At 40.1% G+C, this 27,125-nt stretch overlaps 1 protein-coding gene across 1 annotated transcript in view; it reads right to left on the bottom strand.

Moving 5' to 3' along the window:
• Positions 1–3,449: 3,449 nt before the first annotated feature.
• The window catches only part of GUCY1A2 (guanylate cyclase 1 soluble subunit alpha 2), a 173,225-nt gene continuing 149,549 nt past the window's right edge, over positions 3,450–27,125 (bottom strand). Inside the window, exons 10-11 of the mRNA XM_038761669.1 lie at positions 11,980–12,134; positions 3,450–9,781 (exon numbers count right to left, since the gene is read on the bottom strand). Coding sequence (XP_038617597.1) covers positions 9,577–9,781; positions 11,980–12,134 — 360 coding nt within the window. The 3' untranslated portion in view covers positions 3,450–9,576. The remainder of the gene's footprint in view (positions 9,782–11,979; positions 12,135–27,125) is intronic.

Raw genomic sequence — 27,125 nt, 5'->3', positions numbered from 1 at the left:
GTATAGTATTTTACATTGTGCTTCCATGCTGCATTGGAAGCAGTATTGCCTAATGGCAAGAGCATGGGCTTACTAGTCAGAGGACGTGGGTTCTAATCCCAGCTCCACCACTTGTCTGCTGTGTGACCTTGGACAAGTCACTTCACTTCTCTGGGCCTCAATTACCTCATCTGTAAAATGGGGATTAAAAGTGTGAGCCCCATGTGGGACAACCTGTATCTACCCCAGTGCTTAGAATAGTGCTTGGCACATAGTAAGTTCTTAAATACTATAATTATTATTAGCATTATTAGTACTCTGCCAAGACCTGTGTTCTGCACACAGTAGGCACTCAATAAACACCACCGTCTGTTTTTTTTAATGGTACTTGTTAAATGCCTACTGTGTGCCAGGTCCTGTACTAAGCACCGGGTTACATACAGTATAAGCAGATTGGACACAGCCCCTGTACCACACGGGATTCACAATCTAAGTAGGAGGGAGAACAGATAACGAACTGAGGTACAGAAAAGTGAAGTGAGTTGCCCAGAGTCACACAGCAGACAGGTGGCAGAGCTGGGATTAGGACCCAGGTCTTTTGGACTCCCAAGCCTGGGCTCTTTCCACTAGACAACACTACTTCCAAGCTGAACAGCATTCAATCATACCACGTTCGCACACTCTAACATTCAATGCCTTGAATTTCCAGATGGCTGCTACAGAGTTCAGAGTCACTAAATCACGTCCAATATTTTGGCTATGCTATGTACCTGAGGCTGTTTTGGAAAGGAGTGGATTGGCTCTTGGAGTAATAGAGAGTGAGCAAGCATTTTGTTATATACAACTAGTAAAGCACAGCATCTTTTGCACTTATTCTTTCCGATAATGAATATATGAGCCCTCAAGATACGCTTTCTAACTGGGCACAAGAATGAGAGGCCTTCTAATGCACAATCTGTCACCAGGAAAGTTTGCATGTTACATGTAATGACATTCAATAGGCTCACCTCAGGATCAATCGATGACATTTACTGAGAGCTTACTGTGTGCTTATCCTGAAAAGCAGCTGATTGCACAATGAGTGACTCTGGTTTTTGTGTCTATCTGAAGCTATTTTCGAGATAAATTTTTAGAAGAAATGTAAACTCTAAGGATATGGCTACTTTAAAAATATATGCTAAATAAAGGGGGTGAATTATTACAGAATTCTGCAGATAAAATTCCCCCTCTCCTCCCATCTACAAAAGAATGTGATTCTTGGAATCTGCAGGATGAAAAATATGCAAAATGAAAGAATAAATCCCTTTACTAACTCTGGAGAGTTTTCGGCAAAAGACCTCTGTAAAACGGGGGTTAAACAACTGAGGCTTTGAAACATAGAGGTTCAGCTGATTAAAGATCTGAAAATTCTTTTGCAAAATATTATGACTGATAGAAAGAAGAGCCTGTGAGAGTTACAAAGTGTGGGTGGAGTTGTTGAAAGATCATTAGCAAGGCAGGTCAATATATCACTTCCCCCTGCTAATGTAAGTTTTCCCTCGGGATTGGCGGTATTCAGTATTCAGGCCTTAGTGTCACCTTGGTGGGCGTGTTCTGACACTTTGATTTTCCTTCACTGTTGCAACCATGTCTGGTATTAAGGTAGCAGCCGCCAGCAAACGGTTTCTATTTATGCTTGAGTGAGCTACTAATCCCAGTCCTGCCACAAAGGAGAACCACCGAGACATTTGCACTGCATCATCTAAAAAAGCAGATTTACAAAACCGACTTCATTAAAGCCAGAGGGAATAATGGGAAAGTATGTAACTCTTTTGGAGAATTCTGTAATTCTCCTTGAATGTTGCCCAGAGTTACGTCACTTGAGACTATGTCTTTACTTTTTTTAAACCTGTATGTACATTTTCTTTTAAAGGTTTTAAATCAGCATCCTTGCAACACACAGGTTATTACTGTTGACTTATTCACTGATTTTTATTCAAAATGACTTTTAAGTTGTGGGACTCAAATAGTGACCACTTGAACTTTCTTATCAATCAATCAATCAATCATATTTATTGAGTGCTTACTGTGTGCAGAGCATTGTACTTGGGAAGTACAAGTTGGCAACATATAGAGACGGTCCCCACCCAACAGTGGGCTCACAGTCTAGTTTCTTATCTTCACTATTCTCTAAAATAGGGTGGGTAAAGAAAGCTTTGTACCAGTCTGAAAACTTTTGTAAACCATACAGCCACAAAAGATACACTTTGAAGAAAGAGCACAACAATACGGTAAACAGTATTTCATACAACCAATGTGCAAGGCCTACTTTATACACAACCATTATGAATTCTTGACAATCGTCTTCTCATCTTCCAAGATCTTTTCATACACTAATTAATTACTCGGTTAACTGATACTACTTCGTTTGTTTCCATTAGACCCTCAGCTCCTGGAGGGCAGTCACTTAGTACAGTGCTCTGGATGCAATAAATGTTCAATAAATGCCATGGATTGTTTGTTTCTATCCCAACATTCAATTTCCCCTCTCTTCAGTAGCCTCTCTTTAGTGCAGTGATTATAAGGACAGCCAGATATATTCACTGCTTTTCCCTAATGGGGAGTGAAAATCATGCAATTGTCTCTTCCCGATTTTTATTTCTAGTCTGGGAACAATTTGTTTGGCAACAATAATTACTTTGCAATGAACAGTCAAGCATTTCAGCTACTCTGTTGTCAATTTCAGCTCTCCCATATTGCTCCACTGCTACAGTAGGAAAAAAAACCCCATCATCAAATAACCCAGGCCTTGCTATATTATTGCTTATATACCAAGTCCCCCAAAGTCTTAGAATGTTCTATCACTCAGAGATATGTCACATGTATCATTCGTATAATGGCTTAATTTATTGCTTTGAGAGGTGTCAGAATAAGGTATTGCTAGGGAATCCAATTAAACGTGTACGTACGTTTCAATGCAAAACAAGAAACTGGATGCTATAGCATGTTGGTAATTTTTCACTGAAAAATGCCAAGGCAAACAACGAAGTTTATGGGCATGGCCCTTTACTGATTAGGCTAAATCATCCCCAAGGCAAGAGAGAGTCCTCAAAGCGCTTGGTACAGTGCTCTGCACACAGTAAGCGCTCAATAAATATGATTGAATGACTTTACAGCAAGGTTGACGTTAACAAATAGGCACCATTTTTCTTAGAAAGACATCTCCTGGTCTGAAACACAAAGAAAGATGACTGACAGAAAACGAACTCTGCTGATATTACAGAAAGTTCACATTCTTAATCTTCAGAATAATGCCAACCAAAAAATAGAAGCTTTCTTCAATTTATTTGAATGTATTCCGTGAGGTAACCGGGCTGGGCAGCAGCAGCATGGGAGAGAGTCGAGGGCGGAGACTCGAGTTTACTGGGCAGAAGGAGGCAGTGGTAAACCACTTCCATATTTTTACCAAGAAAACCCTATGGATACACTACCAGAACGATCGCAGCTGGAGGTAGGGCATTTTGGGAGAGATACGACAAATTTGGCTTGAGTCATCATTTGCATAGTTGCATCACTGGCCACCTGAAATACTAAATTCTGATTTTTAAAGATCAAGGCCAGATCTGATGGCCTTTAATGATCTCCATTTTTCCTGTTTTACTATGGTAAAACCAAGTACACCAAGACCATTTTTTAATATTCATAAATATTCTTATTGCTGCAGGTTTTTGCTCCTGCCTTACCTCTTATTCATATAATTGATTAATTCTCTTTAATAATTGAGAAATCAATAGTATTCATTGAGCACTTACTATGTGAAGATCACTGTACTAAACACCGGGGAGAGTGCAATCCAGGAACATTAGTTTTCACATTCCCTTCCCGTATGATTCTTCCGAGATTGAATCCAAGGGGAAGAGTGAATTTCTGCACTTGGCCTCAGTACTCAATCCCAGAGCAGCATTAAAGCCTCTTCCCCTTAATATAACCCTCCCTACTCTTTATGTTCAGTGAAGCTCTCTACTTCCTACACCCCCTTGATTTAAATTACTTTTCATTATTTTACATTGTGACTGGACTGGCGAATTTACTCTCTCATTTCTGAACTACAATTTTTAAAGATTTTACCCTCAGAGAAATCCAAAGGTACTGGTAGTAGTAGCAGTAGTATTTGTTAAGTTCTTACTGTGAGCAAACACTGTATTAAGTGATGGGAAAGAGTACACTCATGGGAATTAGACATGGATCTTATTCCTTAAGGGGCTCACCACCAAAAATCAAATTTGTTATGGCCAATTATACCATTAGCTGTCTATCCATATGGATATGTTCATCACCTAAAATGGATTTGTTTGTGTTTGTAAAGAACTATAGCTGTATTCATTTCAGTAGCAGCCAAAGTCTAGTACATTTGACACTTACTTAAAGTTATAATTATTAAATCCGTTAAGTTGAAGACAAACTGTTCTTTCCAAGTGCTTAGTACAGTGCTCTTCAAACAGTAAGCACTCAATAAATGGGATTGAATGAATAAATAACCCCTCCAAGATGGCCTGTCTGATAACAGTATATGGTTTCTTTTGAAGCAAGTTCACATTTCATAGCTTTTCATCATTTATTCATTAATGGACTGTCTATGCTGTAATATCCCAACTTATTTCTCTAATTTTGAGACTTTGTTATTATTGACATGGGTGGCATCCTGAACTTTATCTGCATCCTGGGAAATAATGGAAAATTTTCAAACATCACAGAGTGAATGGAAGCATCTAGTTTTACTGAAGGAAAAGCTGATGATAAAAACAAGTTGTGTAGCACAAATAAGGAGTGTGTTAGGATGGTAACACAAAAATACCAGAGACCTGATTTCCTCCATTCTCTACACCTCCAAAGTGCCTAGTTGGGTGCCAGGCACAACATGGGTATTCACTATGGACTGATTTTTTGTTGTTGATAATGAGGATAATGATATTAAATGTATCTTGTTATTTTGTGATATTTCACAAAAATATGGTCCTGGAACAGTAGCAATACAAAAGGGCACCTTGCAATTTCCAAATTCTTTTGTCTGCCATTCTGAATGCTCCCTCACTCACTCTCTCTCTCCTCCTCTCTCACAGATGGCAATTTAAAAAATGACACGAATCTGAACCAATGAAGGGATGTTTCTAGACTCCAACATATAGGCCTAATGAGACCCTAAGCTCTTTGACACTGAACACAAGATAGTGGGAGTAACTATTCCTATGGTGCCTAAAATATGTTCCCACTCTCCATGTTCTCTATCAACCAAAAAAACTCTGCTCTTTCAAGACAGTTATATCCCATAATTTCTGAATTGTGAAGAAACTATAAAGATGAGTTGAAGCATTTGGTTGTTAGTTTGAGAATACTTTTTGAATACTAGTTGTGTCAGAGTGTCGTGAATGTGAATGGGACATAGGATAAGCTTAATACCTGTATACATTGGTTGTAAAAAATCAACATTTAAAGTCTCCTTCTAAGCTAACTAGTAACCAGAATTGGTAGGATCAGCATTCAAATTCCATTTCCATGGGGACTTGGCCACTGGAATATCCAGAAAAGATGTCACTAGAAAGCTGAATTCATTCAATCAATCAATCAATTAATGGTATTTATTGAGCACTCACTACATTCAGGGCACTGAACAAAGCACTTGGGAGAGTATGATACAACAGAGTCAGTAATCCCTCCTGAGCAAGTACTCTATTTGAAAATAATGAGACCATCTACTTGGAAATCTCTATTTCCACACAAAGCCCAAGTAGTCAATAGATCCTCATGTCACACTAAAAGCTAGCTGAAATAAAAAGCAGTTTGCAAAAATAACTAGAAATAAACATAGCTGTTAAAATGAATAAAGCTGGTAAATCTATCATCTGAATTTTCTTCTCAAACAGACTAAATAATTTTCTTTCACAGAAGCCATTTTTAAACCAGCCCTCCTTGGTAAAACACAAAAAGAAACAACTTTATATTTCCTATCATTATTGGTGTTTTTCTAGGTTTATTCCTCTAATAGACAGGTTTATATTAAACAGATATAGTACTCCATATTCCTTGCACATTTCAGTGAATTTGATTTTGTTAGAGGACTGATTTATTTGCAAACACTGTCATTATCACCATGGTGATACTGACACCAATTTATTTTTTTTGCACAAATTGCTATGATTACAAATTCACTTCTCCTACAAATTAGCTGCTTGGAAGTATGATGAGAGGTACCTAAAGGCGCTATAGATATTACCACTCTCTTCTGATAGTGCTGTTTTAGAAGTGGATTGAGTTGCGTTTTCTCAACATCATAGGGCAATGATGGTTCAAGGCTAAAATGCCATTAGTACGATCACCTAATTTTTAATGGGCTGCATTTTTCACTGTGTTTTACCCAGCAGAAAATACCACATTTAAATAAACAATGCCTGTAATGAATCTGCTGTTTGAGCAAACAAGGATGAAAGCAAATAAACACCCTACCAAAAGGCACAAATGAAGTTCTGGATCATTTGGCCATAATATTGTCACAAATCCAGGAAACCACTCAGGAAAATATGGAAAGATTTGATCTGAGCCACTGTCTGCCTATTCTTGGTTTCACAACAATGAATGGCTAGTGTGCCTAGCACATTGCCTATACACGCATTGAGCAGCAACAGCAACAAACAGCAGCCACAACGACAGCTTGTTGTTGAGCCGCAACAAACTTACTGCCTTGTGGATCTGTGCTGTTTGCTTCCAGGAGACAGAGTGGACCAATTCTTCAGTTTCTAATTCTAATGCACAAGGAAAACTGTGGCTATGATGGACAGTAGGATCAATGGTGAATTCTCCATTTTTAAATGTGAGACACTGAGATTTAAATCCTTTCTCCAGTGAATAAAATCGTCTGAACAGACGCTGAAGCCACAGGAATGCTCACAAAATCAAAGGTTTGCGCCCCTCTTAATTTCTCACAGATCTCTTCCTTTCAAGAGAATGGAGTGGGTTACCAAGGAAGGTTGTGGAATCTTTATGCCTGGAGATATTTAGGTATAGTTTAGGTAATCATCTGCTGCCATGGGTCTTGTAAAGTATTACATGCAGGCAGGAAGACAGATTAGATGTTTGTGGAAGGCTCCTTGAGGTCTTATGATTCTACGATAATCTTAAAATATATACTAAATTTTTACTGATTTGATACGTCACATATAAATCATATAGATTATCAGTGGTATATGAATACAAGCTACTACCATGATGCTAATAAAGAACTGACTCTTTCCTCTATGTCCCCCATGCATACAAGGCAGGGGCCAGGAAAAAGGCGGAGTTTTATAATTAGGGCATTCAAGAACTCATGCAACTTAATATAAGGGGAAGGAAGGGAAGGTGTAATCATGTACCTTGCAGGCTACACAGCCCAGGAAACCAAAGTGGCCCAGTGTATGCGGGGTAGAGTCACTCACAGGATAGTGGGACAAGTTCTCTGGCAATCTGCCATCTGGAGAGTGTCCCCTCTGAAGGAGTATTGTGACATTCTGAACAATCAAACTTGTTCTCCTATGGCAGTGGTCTGGGCAGAGAGAACCCCGGATTCTATACCTGCCTGCTTTCATTCCCACTCCCTGCTTTCTCCTGAAAATCGGGCAGTATTTGAGAAAAGGGGTCTATAGTTTCTCAGAGAGAGAGTATGTTCTCTCTTCCAAAATCAGGAGAACCTTTATTGAATGCCCTACTGTATCCTGACAAGAAAAAAAAAGTTATCCCCCCGCCCCCCAAAAAGCAAGAATGATATAAGAACTATAAAAATCTAATTCCAAGACTATAAATGCTTTCTATTCGAGTAGCCCAAAATTTTTTAGAAACATGAATTAAACTTCACAACATTGCACTAAGAATTTGTCCTACAGAACATTCTTTAGGCTGAGTCACAGCAGAGACCAACATATTGCAGCGAAGATCTTAGGACAGCACAAAGCTGAACACTGGAATTCACTACCAGCGCTAAACTGAGAGGAAGGACACATAACTACTACTGGAATAAGACATCAACATGAACATCGCAAATTTGTAGGGAAAAAAAGTGCTTCCAGAGTCCAGATCCTCAAATTGACTTGAGAGAAGCTTTGGATTTCAGTCTGAACCCAAAAGCGGATGGCTTAAGAGCACTGTGGTCCTTTCAGTGTGATTTAGTGTTAGTGCAGATTGCATTATTCGTGCCCCACTGATTAGGGCAATCGTGACTCCATCCTTAAAGTAGAAACCTATCTATCTCAGCTAAAGGTATTTGCAGTGAAGATCACCGGGACTCACAGCCAATACGGCTTCACTTTGGTGATAGGGATTTCCTTGAAGTTAAAAGCCACATCATTGAGTTATAAAATAACTTTTAATCGACATCACTGAAAAGTGTGTGTATGTGTGTGTGTGTTGTGTTGTGTGGTACGATATACAGCTAAAATACTGTGGCTCTTGGCAGAACATTAAACTTTTCTCTTTCACCAATATCCACAGGAAGTTCTCACAAGCTTTGAAGTGAGAAGGCATCAAGCGCTTAGTACAGCGCTCTGCACACAGTAAGCGCTCAACAAATATGATTGAATGAATCAAGCCTGTTGTCATCATTTGCGCTAATTTGGAAAGTACAGAATTACTTAGAAAGCATCATGTAATATGATTTACATGGAGCTCACTTTTCCTCCTCTACATTTTTATGCGTAGGGAAGAAATCAGAATTTCTGAGGCATTTTTATTTTGTCAATTACTGATATTTTGTTACATCAAAGGAAAAACAAGAGGGGAACTTCTTTCCATTTCTTTAAATACAGGTGAATCTGTATTTAATCCATTAGCCTTATTGTTACTCCATTCAATTGGTACTGATAGACCTACTGTAATGTACACAAAGTTTTCTGCACACTATATTTTCACTTTAAAATACCCACTGCCCTCCCACAATCATTTGAAATATGGTAAATGCATTAGGCTATAAAGTTAGTTAAAAAGTGTTACAAACATTCAATAGTAGACTGAAAAGCTGACTAAATATGTGAAATGTTATTAACCTTGAAAGCAAAATATGTATAAAAATAGTAATATCGCTAAAATATTTTACTGAGTTATAACTCCGCCCTGCCCTAAAGTTTCCCCACACCTGTAAGGTATATGTACGAAATGTCTGTTCAGAAAATTAGACATTTTCCATGGTAAATATTAAATGCAGGAATGAGAACCGCCTCAAATTTTATTTCGCAGACGCACATCTAAAATGAGGTGTCACTTTTGTTCGTCGGTACTAAGTGAAACACGATAGGTTAATTTTTTGGTATGCTTTGATAGAGGCCAAATTGTAATTCACTCTACGTCCAAGGCCAATAATGCCCTCCGGAATGAATGCAGCTTTTTGTCTTCAGTCGTTTCCCCCCCAGCTCCGGTCTGATTCCTACCAGCCACCACTCACCTTTTTAAAGGATTATTGCCTGACATTACGCAGAGCTTTGATGACTGCTTGTACTGGACAATGCAGTGAAAGAGAAAGAATCTCTCCACACTCTCCTGTCATGACCCAGTTCTGGGCTTGTGCTTTTTGGACGAATCTTTGATCTGCCGGAGGTCTCAAAGGCTTGTCTCTCGAAGGAACATGGTTCCAATGTTGTAGGAAACCTTTTTCACTCGCGATGAAGAAAGAGACTTCGGCGGTTTGGGCCCAGTAGTGACCTCCAGGAAGTAACAGATCCCAGGGATTTCCTTTGGAAAGTTGTCTGGAAGCTCGTCACGGGACCGAGGAATGAACGTGAAACTCTCTTCCCGTTTCAAAAGCCTAGGGAGAACCAAAAGGCCATTACAATGATTGACGTTCCAATCTAGCACTTCTTGTTGGCTGTAGTTGTAAGTGGAAGCTTTACATAGTAGGCCGAATGCTAGGAAAGAGCTATTCGTGCCGAGAGAATAAAAAGACAATGCGGAGAAAATATTTGTTCATTGATCTCTGATGAATTTAGTTCCAAAGAGTAAAAACGCAACGTCCCACCCAGAGCCTGTGGGTCCTATCCTCGGCCAGTTCAATGAGAATTTTTTGTGTGTTTTGGGGTATATCCTTTTATGTCTTCAATCGACATGTCAAATTCAGTGTTTATTATTTGTACTCTCCAAAGTGCTTAGTACAGTGTTTTTTTGCATACAGTAAGCACTCAATAAATATGACTGAATGAATTGAAACCATAGACTCTCATTTACACCATGCCTGTAAGATCATTGTGGGCAGGGAAAGTGTCTGTTTATTATTGAAGCGTACTCTCCCAAGCACTTAGTACAGTGCTCTGCACACTGTAGGCGCTCCATAAATATGACTGAATGAATACCAGATGACAAGCAGGAGTCAATGGGCCATACACCCTTCCGTTTCCCAAATCACATTCTTTCCATTGATCACAACCCACAGAAATTCCCATCACTCTGATCTTCCCTTGCTGACATGCTGTGGGCCATTTGCACCTCTCAAACAGAGGAAAATAAATAGTTGATGTAAAAATATTTCAAGAGAGATAGTTTTGAATTGTCTTCCTGATGCGGTCTTATTAAGAGCACCATAAAAATCTCTTATGAATTAATTTGTGATGTTTATTCCTGAAACAACTCCAAGTTGGTGGTAGAAGATAAAAGCCGTCTTGCCAGGGAGCTAATGGACTGTTTCATAGGGTGAGATCTAAGAGTCCCTCAGACTTAGACTATACCTTCTGACTTTCAACAGGGAGTAAAAAATGATGGAAAAGAATTCTTAATACAAACTTGTGACTGAAACAAGCCTACACCTTCCTCATGTCTTTAGCATTTTCTTTCTTTTCAGTAAGAAACCTGCTCAAAGAAGGAAAACTAGAAACCTTGCTTAACTGCAGTCATAAAGGAGACAAGCGCCAAGCCAACAAAGTTTGAAGCAAACCAGTTAAGCATTTCTAAAGCTATAAATACTGAAAATTACACACTTCCCGGAAACACGAGGAGACTGACAATTTATTTGTTCCTGACAGCTGGCCTCACGTGCTTCTGAAATGGGAAGGTTCTGGATGCTTCTGGACATTACAGAGTAGCAAGTGGATGATAACGTGCTGTTGTGAATGATGGTACCCTACCTACTTGTTTCTTTCCCTAACTCCAACCTGGGTCACCGGCTAAATATGAGCTGTGTGGCTTCTCTCCTCATTCCTGTTGGCCCTGAGTTTTTCTCAGAGGTTTCCCACCAGAGGATGGATCGATTAACTCACAGTCATAAACAACGCTGATAGGAGACCGCCATGAAAGGCAGACCAGCCTAGCAACTGGGAGAAGAGTTCTTCTTCTTAAACAGAGATTTTAAAAGCATCAAGAGTACTGAGAGGCAGACTGTGAAACAGGAACAAGTTCTACAAGCAACATATTAATTGGTGTAGGAAGGAACCATCTTTTCATCATCTTTTATTCTGTTCTGTCTTTCAACTCCCACATTTAACCTACCGCTAAACCCTGCTGTTTCTTCCTACATAGCATCAAATCCACCCCTTCCTCTTCACCCAGAGACCTTCTAGTCAAGGCTTTCTTTGCCTTAAGTCTAGGCTATTTTATTAGCCTCCTCCCTCCCACCTCTCCCTGCTCCAATCTACACTTCGTACTGCAATGTGGATCACCCTCTAAAAGCACTGTTCAACATACATCTCTGCTTGCTTTCTTAGTGGTATTTGTTAAGCATTTACAATGTACCAGGCACTATACTGAGATGTACCACTGAACTAGGCAGAATTCCAGACTGGAGGGATCACTGGGGATAAAGTACAAAATGGCATGTCTTCATGTCCTTAAGTAACAACAACCTTCATAATCTTCTGTTGTCCAAAGGTCCCTGCCTGTCAGCCTGCACTGACCTCAATATTTTGATAGTTTCCAAATGCAAGCTCTCTTTTACCCAAGCACAAATTTCAGGAGAACATTTAGGAGAAAAGACAGAACGATTAGGGGGAAAATGAAAACCAGACTAGGTGTACTTACTGGTACGTGGTCGGACTGACGTTGATGCGGCGAGGGTGACTTCCTGACTCAAATTTACTTGCAAGGGTGACATTGTTTCCAAACAGACAATATCGTGGCATTCTTACTCCAACAACTCCCGCCAATACAGAGCCTGAGTGAATCCCTATTCTCATCTAAGAAAGGAAGAGAGAGACAGGGACAATTGTTAATACTTTCCTCATTACTTTCTGTAAATTCTTTAGGGAACATATCGCTAATCAGCCGTTACCTTCTCAGTCAACCAATCACCCTAATTTACTGAAGCACTCCTAAGGTACATTGCATTGAAGAAAGAAGAAGCCCCAGCCCCTGGCTAGATGCCAGGAAAAATCAGACCCCGACCCACAGACCTTATTAAAGTGCTGACCCATAGCTCCTGTGATCTAGCCTTGTCTCCTGAGGATAAGTGTGACTCTTAATTCTTTGCTTTAGAAAGCCATTATGTTGAAAATGTGAAGCAGAGTCGTCAGTGGAAAGAGCATAGATCTGGGCGTCAGAGGATCTGTTCTAATCCCAGCTCTGCTGCTTCTCTGCTGTGTGGCCTTGGTCAAATTACTTAACTTTTCTGTGCCTCAGTTACCTCATCTGTAAAATGGGGATTAAGAATGGGAGCCCTATATGGGACAGGGACTGCATCCAACTTTGTGTCAACCCAGAGCTTAGTATAATGCTGGGTCCATAGAAATCATTTAACAAACACCGTTTAAGAAAAAGTTCAAAAAGTATACTTTCCTGAAATGTAAACAGTTTGAAAATGCAATCTAGAATGCATTAAAATGGGAATTATACCATGAGAACAATATGGAGGAGAAAGACACGTTTTTCTCAGTCCTTTTTATTCAAAGTTTTTATTTTTATCTTTGAAGTTTTCCCCTGTTAACATAAATATCCTAGTAGAATAGAAATGATGGCTGTTTTATTCAAATGAGGTATTACTACAGTACCTTTGCTCAAAATCACTAAAGTAACAAGTAACGTTATTAGAAATTTCCAAATACAGAACATTATTCCTTGGTGAAATAATCAGTTTCTGGATAACGCTGCCTAAGAGAAGCAGTGTGGCTTAATGGAACAAGCACAGGCTTGAGAATCAGAGGTTCTGACTTCTAACGCCTGCTCTGCAACTTTTATGCTGTGTGATTTGGGGCAAGTCACTCAACTTCTCTGTGCCTCAGTTTCCTCATCTGCAAAGTGGGGATTCAGTGCTTGTTCCCTACTCCTTTTTACTCTGTGGGAACTGATTATCTTGTATCTACCCCAATACTTAGTACAGTGCTTAGCATATAGTAAGTGCTTAACAAATAACACAAGTATTATTATTATTATTAATAAGGAAAACACAGGCCTTTAAGCCAAGACTATCAAGAGTCAAACACTTTACACATCTCTTCAAATGGGAGGGGTGCATGATAATAATAATAACAATGATAATAATAATATGAATCATATTTTTAAGTGCTTACTATGTGCCAAGTACTGTACTAAGCACTGGGGTAGGTACAAGATAATCAGGTTGGACACAGTCCCTGCCCTGCAATGGAGTTTACAGTCTAAGTAGGAGGGAAAACAAGCATTGAATCCCCATTTTACAGAAAGGGAAACTGAGGCACAGAGAAGTTAAGTACTTGCCCAAGACCACATGGCAGTCAAGTGTCAGAGTCGGGATAATGAATGAACGTCTCATAGTAGCTTTCACTACCTCATTATTTTATCCTTCCAAGTTTGGCTTTACATTCCCTCCTCCCAAAGAGTAGGGCCAAGGTATGGTGGAGACAGAAGAAAGATGAAGTCAAAGAAATTGTTTTAGCGTTTTATCTTCTTGAAGGTCTTTCTCCAGGAGATAAGTTCCTGGCAAACAAAAGAAACCTCTTTTTCATAGCTTTTCCCTGGAACTGTATAGAAATGGCATAAAGCTGGGCTGGAAACCAGGGAGATGTCTTAAGCTCTTTGAAAATGGAATCATCAGTCCAATTTCTTTGGCAAGACTTCAACTTGACAAACCTCAGTGATTTGCCATACTCTCCATCTCTTTCTCTCAGTATATGCGGATATAAAAGCATCAAGCCAACAAGGAGGGACACTGCAGTGTGAATGAAGTGAAATACCAGCTAGACGTTTTTCATGAGATGTGGACACCACCTATACCATCACATGGAGAATTGAGCACCTATCCAGGGCATCTGGGCAATGACAGCCAAATTGGGTCATTTGGGCGGCAATGTGGATTTTTGGTTGGCCTTATCTAGAAATGGTTTAGGCTTCCCAATGCCTTGATTAGACCCTTCTCTCTTAAAGGCAGCCTGTACTAAGGAGAACTGGAAATCAGGGTTTCCAAGTTATTCCTAGACTCAGGGAAAACTTGCAGGTCACCCAAAAATATGCTAAAAATAGTTAGCCTTTTCTATTTTTTAATGTTTAAATGGAGACTTCATAACAGGGAAATAATTTGATATTAACTATCATGTTCTAACCATAAATCTCTGTGTTACAGGTAGCTTGCTGGTCACCCCAGTGGTTTATTGACCTCCTCTACCTCCTGCCGGTAATCTCAAACACCCCCTTGCTGCTCCACCTCTGAGCTCCAATCAATCAATCACGATCAGATTATCAGTTAGTCAATCATATTTACTAACTGTACTGGGTGCAGAGCATGCACTAAGTGCTCAGGAAAGAACAATATAACAAAGTAACAGACACATTCCCTGCCCACAACCAGCTCATGGTCTAGAGAAGGAGACCGACATTTCATGAATAAATAAAATTACAGATGTGTAGATAAATTCTGTGGGGCTGGGATGGGGGAGGTGAATAAAGGGAGCAAATCAGGGTGATGCAGAAGGTAGTGGGAGAAGAGGAAAGGAGGGCTTAGTCAATGAAGGCCTCTTGGAGGAGATGTGGCATCAATAAGGCTTTGAAAGAGGTGAGAATAATTGTCTACCAGATATAATAATAATAATAATAATAATAATAATGGTACTTGTTAAGCGCTTACTATTTGCCAAGCACTGTTCTAAGTGCTGAGGTATATACAAGTAAATCACGTTGGACACAGTCCCTGTCCCACATGGGGTGCTCACTCTTAATCCCCACTTTACAGATGAGGGAACTGAGGCCCAGAGAAGTTAAATGACATGCCCAAGGTCACACAGCAGACACGTGATGGAGCCAGGATTAGAACCTCTGACCTTCTGACTCCAAGGCCCGTGCTCTATCCACTAAAGGACAGCTCACGTTTAAGCCCCACATTTTCTATGAAAGGGGAAAGGATTAATGAGGCATTTTGCAATGTAGCTCCCTGGTGTCTTCAGCAATTCAGTAACTCCTGACTTCAATGGGGATGCCACAAAGCAGAGGGGAGAATGCCAAGGATTTCTTTTAGGAAAAACAATTTCCTTTTCAAGAAAAATAAATGAACATTTGACTGCTGAAAAATCATTATATTAAGCAGAGTACCAACAATCGCTTTACTTATTTCAATAGTAATTTCCACAGCAAGGACTTAATTAGGTGCATTTCTGCACTCCAGTACTTAATAAAATGAATCATTCCTGAAACCCTCTGTATCAGGAGAATTTTTTATGTCTTTCCAAATGAGCATCCTCCTTTCCACCTATCCCTCCCTGAAACTATTCATCAAAAAGAACTATTTTAGACTCAAGTGTAGGTGGACATTTTAATCCCATAATTATCTGAAATACACTGAATCTCCTGGATTTTTTAAACGGCAATTTTTAAAATCCAGTTTCAGTTTCATGGATGTTCTGTTAAAAACAAATGTGAGCCATTCTTGAGGGGTTTTTTTGGTTTCTGAACAAGGATTCCTGGTTTTGATGGTTTAGAGATAGGATGTTTTCCCTATCACACTGAGAAATAGGCTTCTTTTAGAAATAAAGTGTAAATTGCAAATATCCCTTTCCCACCGACCTCAAAACTCTTATATCTGGTTTTTTTTCAATGATATTTGTAAGTGCCTACTGTGTGTCACGTACTGTTTCAAGGGCTGGAGTAGATACAAATCAATCAGGTTGGATACAGTCCCTGTCCCACATGGGGCTCACAGTCTATGTAGGAGGGAGAACAGGTATTGAATCCCCATTTTGCAGCTGCAAAATTGAAGTACAGAAAAGTTAAGTGACTTGTCCAAGGTCACACAGCAGGCAAGTGCCGGAGCTGGGATGCACACAGTAAGCGCTCAATAAATACGATTGAATGGATGAATGAATTAGAACTCATGTCTTCATTCTCCCAGGCCCGTGCCCTTTCCAAACTAGGCCATCCTGTTTAGTGGGTTGGGGGCAGATTTTAATCCTTAAACTGGTTTTAGCAAGTAGCTTTTTCATTGTTTCTTTAAATATAGTAATCAATGGTATTTACTGAGCGATTACTTTGTGCAAACCACTGTACAAAGTGTGTGGGAGAGTACAACAAAATTAGTATACACATTCCCTGCACAAAATGAGCTACCTAAAGGGATATATGCATATTCATAAATATATTATATTAATATATAATTTGAAACTATATTAATAAAAAAGGGGCAAGTGAATGATGTAATACTATATTTTCTTCAGGTACTTAAATGTGCCATCTGCAACCTCCGTTGGCATTAAAAACAAGGAATGTGAGCAAACACAACAAATTCTGTGATCTCTTTTCATCCTTCCCCCACACTTCCTAGGCTCTCTTCAACAAAGAGTGGCAGCATTGGAAAAAACTGTTATTGAAACTAGAATTCCATTAAAAGTTCCTACTCCAAATATAACCCTGAAGAAGAGTTCAAGGAAAGGAGCAGAAGGAGTAGGATATGTAATATTCATCTTTGAAGTTCAAAATCTTAGAGACTGAAATAATAAAGGATTATAACCATCTCAAAGGCTCAGTGAAATAGGTCCTATTTTGCACGGGGATTTGGATTAGATGACCTTGAGATTTTTCGCTACTCTGTGTTTCTGGGATTCTCAAGTATTTCTCTCAAATAAGGAAAAGAAGATAAGCCTGGGCCGTTTCCTCATAAACATTTTTGTCTTGTCTATAAAAGGCAAAGCACCCTTCTAATTAAGAAAAAAAATCTGAGCAGATTCACTTCTTGTGTAACATCTATTGTGTTACCAGTCTTGTTTTCAATCTTACAATCAATCAGTCAATGGAATTTACTGCACTCTTACTCTCTTCAAAGCACTGAACTAAGTGCTTGGATGTACGCTTAGTACAGTACCTGCACACTGTAAGCACTCAATAAATGAGCACTGGTTCTCCATCAGTGGGAAGCAGTGTGGCCTAGCAGATAGAATGTGGGCCTGAGAATCAGAAGGACCTGGATTCTGATCCTGGCTCTGTCACTTGTCTGCTGTGTGACCTTGGGCAAATCACTTAACTTCTCTGTGCCTCAGTTACCTCATCTGTAAAACGGGGATCAAGACTGTGAGCTCCATGTGGGACAGGGACTGTGTCCAACCTGATTAGCTTGTATCTACCCCAGCACTTAGAACAGTGCTTGACACATAGTAAGTGCTTAACAAGTACCATAATTACATATTGCAAAAGGAAGGTTTTGGGGAGTCAGGAAACTAGAATTCTAATCCCAGATCTGCCACTTGCAGGCTGTGTGATCTTGAGCATGTCACTAAACTTCTCTGAGCTTCAGTTTCTTCATTTATAAAATGGGAATATAATACCTGCTAAGCAATTACTATGTGCCAGACACGGTACTAAGTGCTGGGACAGATCGATGCTAATCAGGTTGGACACAACCCATGTCCCACATGAGGCTCACAGTCTTAATCCTCATTTTACAGATGAGGGAACTGAGGCACAGGTAAAGTGATTTGCCCAAGGTCAAACAGCAGACATGTAGAAGAGCCAGGATTAGAACCTAGGTCCTTTCGACTCCACTAGGCAACGCTGCTTCCCTTCCAGAAGGGTCAAAGACTGTGTCTAATCTAATTATTTTGTATCTACCTCAATGCTTAGCACAGTTCTTGGCACAGAATAAGTGGCTAACAAATACCACCATTATTATTACAGAACACCTATAATTAAGGGCTTGAATGAACTTCCTATTATTTGTCCTTTTAACCTTTCCTCAATGCTTCCATTCTCTCTTTCAGGTATTCAAAGATTTTGTTCCTTCTAAGCTCACCTCACTGCTCTCCTTCTACAACCCAGTCCACACAGTTGCTCCTCTAGTGCTAACATACTGTACCTCAGTCTCATCTACCTAACAGCTGACCTCTTGCTTACAACCCACCTCTGGTCTGGAACTCCCTCCCTCTTTATATCTGACAGTTAATTACTCTCCCCACCTTCAAAGCCTTATTGAAGGCACATCTCCTCCAAGAGGCCTCCCCTAAGCCCTCACTTCCTCTTCTCCCACTCCTTTCTGCATCACCCTGATTCCTTCCCTTTATTCACACTCAGCCCCATAAGCACTTACATACATACACATAATTTCTTTACTTATATTTATGTCTGTCTCCCCCTCGACACTGTAAGCTCCTTGTGGGCAGGAACTGTGTCTATCGACTCTGTCTTATTGTTATAATATAGTCTCACAAGTGCTTAGTACAGTGCAGTGCTCTGCACAGTAAGCGTTCAATAAATATGATTGATTGATCTCACTTTACCTAGACAGTTTAAAGAATCTGAGGTTCACAACTTCTGAAGCTGCATCATTATTTCAGGCTGCAAGGCGGACTGGATGATCAAAAAGCCAGATGGACAATATAAACAGGAGCTAGATTGAGTTTTTCCAGATGACAAGAGATTTAGCTCCTAATTTGTGTGAGAGGGCACAAAGCTGAGTGCAGAGTCATTCTTTTTAATTTAAGAAGAAGAGATTGAAGAAAAAAAGCAAAACTGATGACTGAAAATTCACTCTTCATCAAGGCTAAACATTTAACTGTACAACAAATGAATCCCCTTGTTGGTGAACTGAGAGATACAAATTTCTGCAAAATATTGCCTTTTCAACCCAGAGCAGGGTGAGCAATCTGTAAGCGATCTGTGGCTACTCAGTGCCATGAGGTATCTTATTTAGAACAGCGGAATATCTTTTTTTAAACAGGTATGGCTTTAAACACTATCCATAGAAACACCAATGTGTTTTAGAACAGATGTGTTAGCACAGATGTTTTTGCCAATGTAAAAGGCAACATGCTCTCTGGTGCTTCATAATCTGATGCTTCATTATGCTAAGCTAGGAAAAGCAATAATGTTTTTCGAGGGGGGAACCCAACTAAAACCTTTATATTCACTTCATTTTCTACATAAACATCTTAAGGATGTTTCCGAGTGTGAAATGCACTTTGGGGCTGTTTAGTTGAATGCTTAGGCCTGACTCAGTGGATCTTTTACCTATATATCAGGGGTTTACATGAGACTAGATTATCTGTGGCAATCACTCAGCCTGAGGGCTGATTGATGGAGAGTTAAGGCTGAAGGATGGAGAGAGGACATCAACTCTGAGAACACAGCTTCCCTTCCTTCCTCCACCATCGTTTCTGGGGCTCATTGTGAAACCTAGGAACATGTGTTTGGGGAATGAAGCTTATGACCCTTCTCCAGGGGAGATCCTGATCTGAGAAAATTGTGGGCAGCAGAGAGAGGAAAAGAAGGGGTGATAGTGAGGAAGGGGATGGATGGAAGAAAACACTGGAAACTACCCTTCTCTTCAGGAGACTTTATCAAAAGGGGAGGGGGAAAAGATACAGAAAGAGACAAATAGAGATAACAAGAAGTGAATAGTATGACAGAGGGGTTCCAGACATGACAGGTAGAGAGTGAGAGGGAAAGAAGGGAAGTTAGAATAATAATACTACTGGTATTTCCTAAGCACTTACTATGTGGTAAGTACTTCGCTAAGTACAAATAAAATTATACAAGATAATTATGTCAGGTACAGTCCCTGTCACATATGGGGCTCAGAGTCTAAAGGAGGAAGAACAGGTCTCTTACCTATTTTTAAAATGAGGAAACAGGCACAGAAATATCAAATGATTTGCCTAAGGTCACACAGCAGTCATGTGGAATCATAAACCAGGTCTCTGACTCCTAGGCTTGTGCTTTTTCCACAGACCACCCTGCTTCTCTCTCAGGCTGCAAAGCACTTAAATGGTGGAATGCAGAGAGGAAGATTGGATAAGAGGGCAGGCTTTTGCTATTCCTCAAGACATCCTGCTGCCAGTATCATAAAGAATACTAGGTTGAAGGTCATGGGATGGCATTGCTCCTGAGAAGTGGAAGTTAGGAGAGATATCAGGAGGGGACACAAAGGTTGCGGTAACAGAGACAGAGTCCAAATATGTAACCAGCAGGAAAATGAAAAGAGGAAAAGACAGAGCAACTGGAGAGTTATGGGCAACAAGAGGGAGCTGAGAAAGAGAAGATGAGAGGAAGAGGGAGATGAAAAAAGAGATTGGAATGATTTTAGAGGAATAGACAAAAAGAAGAGGGATGTGGAAAGAAAAGATGGAAAAGTAGAGCATCTATCTGTTCTACTACTGGTGAAGATCTGCTATTTCTAATAATTGTATTGATCCATAAACCAGAACATTGTCTCTTTTATATATCAACAAAACTAACTGAAAATTGCCACATGCCCCTACTCATTTGAACCAACTGCAGCATAGCCCTCAGGACCAAATGATATGTAAAGGAATTTACAACCTGCTGTCAGACCAAAGTCAAATTCATCCTGGTTGAAGGCAGTCAAGGAACTAGATGGCAGGAAGGACTTAGTCAAAACACTGTAATTCTCCCAGCTCCTGTTTCAGTTTGTTACTACTACTACTAATAATAATAGTAATAATAATGATGATGGTATTTGTTAAGCGCCTATTGTGTGTCAAACACTGTTTTAAGTGCTGGAGTAGATACGAGCTAATGAGGTTGGACACAGTTTCTGTCCCGCATGGGGCTCAGTCTTAATCCCCATTTTCCAGATGAGGTAACTGAGGCACAAAGTGAAGTGACTTGCCCAGGGTCACACAGCAGACACATGGCAGAAGCAGAATTAGTAACCCAGGTCCTTCTGACTCCCAGGTTTGTGCTCTAGCCCCTAGGCCATGCTGCTTCTCAAGTTAGAATTGAATGCTTTGCTGAGGTCACGCTCTCCAGTTAATGAATGAAAGGGAAGTGGATCATTTAGTCTGTGAGTTGGCTATGGGCAGGAATAGTCTGTCTATACTGCCGTATTGTACTTTCCCAAGCGCTTAGTACAGTGCTCTGCACACAGTAGGCACTCAATAAATACAATTCAATGAATGAACCCAGATGGCTACCCAGGTGGGAAGATGAAGACATTGTTTCTTCTTAATGAAACCGCTAAGGTAGATTTGGACTGGGAAGGAATTAGTGGAACCTTTCCAGGGAGTACCCTGACCACATTGTCATGACGACAGATCCTTATTTTCTTTTGCCTTTCTTCTCTCAAAAGTGGTGAGCGGATGGCTTTAGTCCCCACTGGGAAAACCTAATAAAGATGGGGGTAGTGATGCAGAAAGCTTCAGCGCCAGAATGGGCACCGAGAAAAGAACAAAACCATTTGTCTATTTACATTTCATTTAAATGTTTTTGTGTTATTTTCCAGTGAATGCAATAAATGTATAAACCAGAATATCTTGGCAGATTCCTGGGTATTTGCATGGAGACAATATACGACTACTCAGGGGATGGTCCATTGAGTGCAAAAATTGCTTCATGGCCAGATTTCTTTTTTTTTTTCTTCTCTCTAGTACGTGTTAGGGATGTGTCATCTATAGCACTGCAGGCTATTGCTTTGGACAGTCGTCTGTTTTCCATTAGGTTCTTTCACGAACCTTCTAGTGTGGTAGTTAGCTTCTGTTTCCTTAAAAGAATTAAGCAAAGGACTGAAATGCCAAAGAGTTGGGGAAGATCATCTAGAACTATAGAATGCCTTAATTGAAATAAATCACAATTCAGCATGAGGTGGGGAAAAGAACCAGTAGGGAAATGAATAAAAAGCAAGGTTGCCCTTCAACTGATTTCTTTATTCGGGGACGCAAATTAAGCACCCAAAAAGAGAAAAATGATGTAGATTCATCTAGAGTTAGAGAAATTAGGGATTGGTTTTTACAACTAATCTTCACCTAGCAAAATTCTTTCTTAGATTCAGTGGCCTAGTGTTGAGTTGTTCTTTATTTTGGAAAACAATACCACAGCTTGTGAAATCCTAATCATGGATCCTTTCCCAGTGCTTAGTAGAGTGCTGTGCACAAAGTAAGCACTTAAATATTATCACTACTACTATTCAATCTGAGTCATCTTTAAATGTGTATTGTGGGTTCTTAATGAGCAGAAACACTGTATTTATAGCTGAAGTTTTAGGCCATGTAAATTTTTGAAGCGAGCAGGCATTCCATAAACTTTTGTTGTTTTCCAGCATTTCCACTAGACTGTAAACTCCTTGAAGGCAGGGCTCATGTCTACCAACTCACTGTATTGTACTCTCCCAAGCGCTTAGTACAGTGCTCCGCACACAGTAAGTGCTCAATAAATATCACAGATTGATTGACTTCACACGCCTCAGGTTATCTTCAGACAACTTTTCAATTTTCCCAGGATAATAATGATGGTAATGATGGTACTTGTTGCCACCTTGTACTTCCCAAGTGCTTAGTACAGTGCTCTGCAAACAGTGAGTGCTCAATAAATACGATTGAATGAATGAACTTGTTAAGTTCTTACTATGTATCAAGCACTGTTCTAAGCACTGGGGTAGATGCAAGCTAATCAGGTTGGGCACAGCTCCTGTCCCACATAGAGCTTCATTTTCCAGATGAGGTAACTGAGGCACAGAGAAGTGAAATGAATTAGCCAAGGTCACCCAGCAGACCAGTGGCGGAGGAGGGACCCAGGTCCTTCCCTCCCAGGCCAGCGCTCTTTCCATATGCAATAATGATGAAAAGTTGTGAGGTTGCAGCCTCGTCCCCAACCCTCCTCCCCAAACCCAGCCTCTCCCCTTCCTTGTCCCTTTCCATTGGGCCGGTGCCCCTAGGCCTCAGTTTATCCCCCTGACCTGGCCTCTTTCACCTACTGCCAGAGGTTTCCCCATTAGTTTGGGCTGGGTTCCTTGTTCTCCCATAAACTGTTCCCTCCCCAAGAGAAGCAGCATGGCCTAATAGATAGACCACACAGGCTTGGGAGTCAGAAGAACCTGAGTTCTAATCCTGCTCCACCACCTGTTTTCTGCTTGACCTTGGGCAAGTCACTCTAATTCTCTGTGCCTCAGTTACCTCATCTGTAAAATAGGCATTGAGACTGTGAGCCCCATGTGGGACATGGGGTGTGACCAACCTGATTATTTTGTATCTAACGCAGCCCTTAGAACAGTGCCTGCCACACAGTAAGTGCTTAACAAATACCATTAAAAAAAACTTCAAGAAAGAAGGAAAGGAGATGGTAAGTATTACGGTATCCCTTGGCTGTCAGTTATGAGAAGGACCCTGCCCAGGGACCTTTTGAACATTCTACTGCACAAACCTGTCAACTGAATGCATCCAAACACAAGATAGTTTAAGGCAGCAATGACTGGGGTGAAACTTGACCACAGGAACAGAACTGGGAACAATGCAGACCTTCACATTGAATTCACAGACCGCAAAAGAATAGTTAACCGAGACTCCAGTGTTGATTTCTCTAAAACTACTAGTAGAAACCTACTAAGTAGGTCTAGCAGCCCTAAGAAATTCCCCAAAGTTTACCCTGTAATCAAACAGTGGTATTGAGCACTTACTGTGTGCATGACACTGAATTAAGCGCTTGGGAAAGTGCAAAACAACATCAGGGAGCAAAATTCAATCAGTGATATTTTTTTGAGTATTGTGAAGAGAGCGCTTGGGAGATTACAATGCAGCAGAATTGGTAGACATGTTCCTTGCCCACAAGGAGTTTACAGTCTGCTTGAGAACATCACAAAGGGCAAGGAAGCTGTTACCAGACTCTGATTCCACACTTCAGGAAAAATTTGAGCTACAGGAAAACCATAAAGACTTGAGGCAGTCAGTCAGAAGGTTCTGCATGCTGATGGCACCCCTCTTGAAGCTCACATGAAAGGAAACTGGCAAGAGCTATAAAGATGCTGCTTGTTTTTCCCCTCCCAGAAGCAGTGTGGATAGAGCATGGGCCTGAGAATCAGAAGGACCTGGGTTCTAACCCAGACTCCACCACTTGTCTGCTTGTGCAAGTGACCTTGGGCAAGTCACTTAACTTCTCTGTGCCTCAGTTACCTCATCTGGAAAATGGGGATTAAGACTGTGAGCCCCATGTAGGTCAGGGAGTGTGTCCAACCTCATAAGCTTGTATTCATTCGTATTTATTGAGCACTTACTGTGTGCAGAGCACTGTACTAAGCGCTTGGGAAGTACAAGTTGGCAACATGTCATCATCAGTCGTATTTATTGAGCACTTACTGTGTGCAGAGCACTGTACTAAGCGCTTGGGAAGTACAAGTTGGCAACATATAGAGACGGTCCCTACCCAACAGCGGGCTCACAGTCTAGAAGGGGGAGACAGACAACAAAACAAAACATATTAACAAAATAAAATAAATAGAATAAATATGTACAAGTAAAATAAATAGAGTAATAAATATGCACAAACATATATACATATATACAGGTGCTGTAGGGAGGGGAAGGAGGTAAGGTGGGAAGGATGGGGAGGGGGAGAGGAAGGAGGGAGCTTTGTCTGGGAAGGTCTACCTAAGCACTTACTACAGAGTCTGGCACATGATGAGTGCTTAACAGAATATCATTAAAATAAAAAGAGATTATGAACTTCTCCACAGCACTAGGAAAAATCACTGAATTAATGATGAGCTTGAAGAAAACCCAGGTTCCATAACAGCTTGGATGTAAACTAGCCTGTTCTCCCTTCTCCTCAGACTGAGAGCCTCATGTGGGATATGACAGGCATTTGTCTGAACTGATTAACTTGTATCTACCCCTGCATTCAGAAAAATGTTTTTATTTTAAAAAAGGCATTTGTTAAGGGCTTATTATTACGTGCCAAACATTGGTCTAAGCATTGGAGTAGATACAAGATAATCAGGCCAGATACAGTCCCTGTACTATTTAGGGCTCACAATCTAAGTAGGTGAGAGTAGGACTTAATCTCCATTTTACAGATGAGGAAACTGAGGCAAGAAAAGTTAAATTACCTGCCCAAGGCCACACAAGTGGCAGAGTACATGGTAAGAACTTAATAAATACAATGATAAAAATAATAATAATCATCATCAGACCTTAAATAACTCCTATCCAATCAGGATTTTTCATCAATGTCTGGCCCAATTTGAATTTATCGGACTCAAAAACTGATAATTTTACTTTAGTACACAATGTGATCACTATAAAATAAAATTTCCATTCTTGGTAGAACGTAACATTATTTTCCCTATGAAAGAATAAAAGTTTAAAAGGTGACAATTGCCAAAATAATAAAACCGCAACAAATATATGACATGTAGCACATTGGTATAGGGGAGTGGAGAAGAAAAATTAGGTTCATGCCTTCCTGATCACAACCAATCCTATCTTATAATGCTTTATTGTTTTTTTACATCTATGTATGTATTGTTGATCATATAATCGGGGAAAATTCTGAAGTTTATACTGCTTCACAGAGTCTGACGCAAGTCTCCATGTGGAGATCCAACCTCTAGCTGATGAAGATATAGTAGCATAAATATAACAAAACACTTGCATTTGCAGAACACTGGAATTCTCATCCTGTTGACAATCGTTGATGTCATTTGTCCTGAGTTATCAGATTCTGCAATCACTTAAATCTAAATTTAATATTAGCTTAGATTAATGTGCTATTAGTCTTGGAGAGTATCTGTATTCTGAGATGAATCACTAGTGTTTCAAAGACTAATCATTTTAAGTGAAGAATTTGAATCACTATATATCAATAGTTCTTAAACTACATTTAGCTACTAAGTTTGCATGAAAGCATTCTAGGCAATTTTATAGAGCTTGTGGAGGGGGTGAAGAGAAAGTAAATACACAACTTCAAAAGTTATAAAAAACAGTCTTCTGACCCTCTTCCATATGGAAATGCATTTCCTTCTCTTCTCTCTGCGTGACCCACAAAACCCTGGGCTACAGTTAAGATCAGTCGGTCAATCAGTCATGTTTACTGAGCAGTTACTGTGTGCAGAGCACTGTGCTAAACTCTTGGGACAGTATAACAGAGTTGGTAGACATAATAATGATAATGGCATTTATTAAGTGCTTACTATGTACAAAGCACTGTTCTAAGCGCTGGGGAGGTTACAAGGTGATCAGGTTGTCCCACAGGGGGCTGACAGTCTTAATCCCCATTTTACAGATGAGGTAACTGAGGCCCAGAGAAGTTAAGTGATTTGCCCAAAGTCACACGGCTAACAATTGGCAGAGCCAGCATTCAAACCCATGACCTCTGACTCCAAAGCCCGTGCTCTTTCCACTGAGCCATGTTGCTTCTCATTCATGTTCCTTGTCCACAAGGAGCTTACCGTCTAGAGGGATTCTGTGATACCTCATCTCTCCCTTCACCTTTAAATCTCAAATTGAAAGTATTTTAATAAACAGTATTTGCTGCTGATGATAATAATAATCAAACAGCTCCTTAAGAAGCAGTGAAACCCAGAGTGAGCACCATGTGAGATAGGGACTGTGTTAAACATGTTTATATTATACCTACCCCAGTGATTAGCACAGTGCTTGGGACATAACACTAAACAAATACAACAATTAATATTAAGGGATTACAATCCTAACTGCAATTTTTGTTCAGTATGAATTAGTGATGCTGCGGTGAACCAGTTGATTGATAAGGACATGAACAACAAAAACAACTTAACTCCTTTCTTTGGATTTGTATAGCACCTTCAATTTTTTATTTCTATGGCATATACCACCAAGTGCCACAGCACTTTTATTAAGGACTTTATTTTAGCTTAGAAACAATATTAATCAAAAAAACCCTTTCATTTTCTTTCTATTAAATCTGTTCGGGTCTGAAGACGGGAACATTTCCTCGTTTCACTTCTTTCTTTCCCCTGTAGACAGATTTTCCAGGTGTCCAAAACCAATGAACAATATCAGTCTTGATTGGCTCTC

The sequence above is a fragment of the Tachyglossus aculeatus genome, chromosome 20, assembly GCF_015852505.1.
Source record: "Tachyglossus aculeatus isolate mTacAcu1 chromosome 20, mTacAcu1.pri, whole genome shotgun sequence".
In the NCBI taxonomy this organism is placed as follows: Eukaryota; Metazoa; Chordata; class Mammalia; order Monotremata; family Tachyglossidae; genus Tachyglossus; species Tachyglossus aculeatus.
Note: the sequence above shows the minus strand (reverse complement) of the source record. Positions and strands in the feature narration are given on the sequence as shown.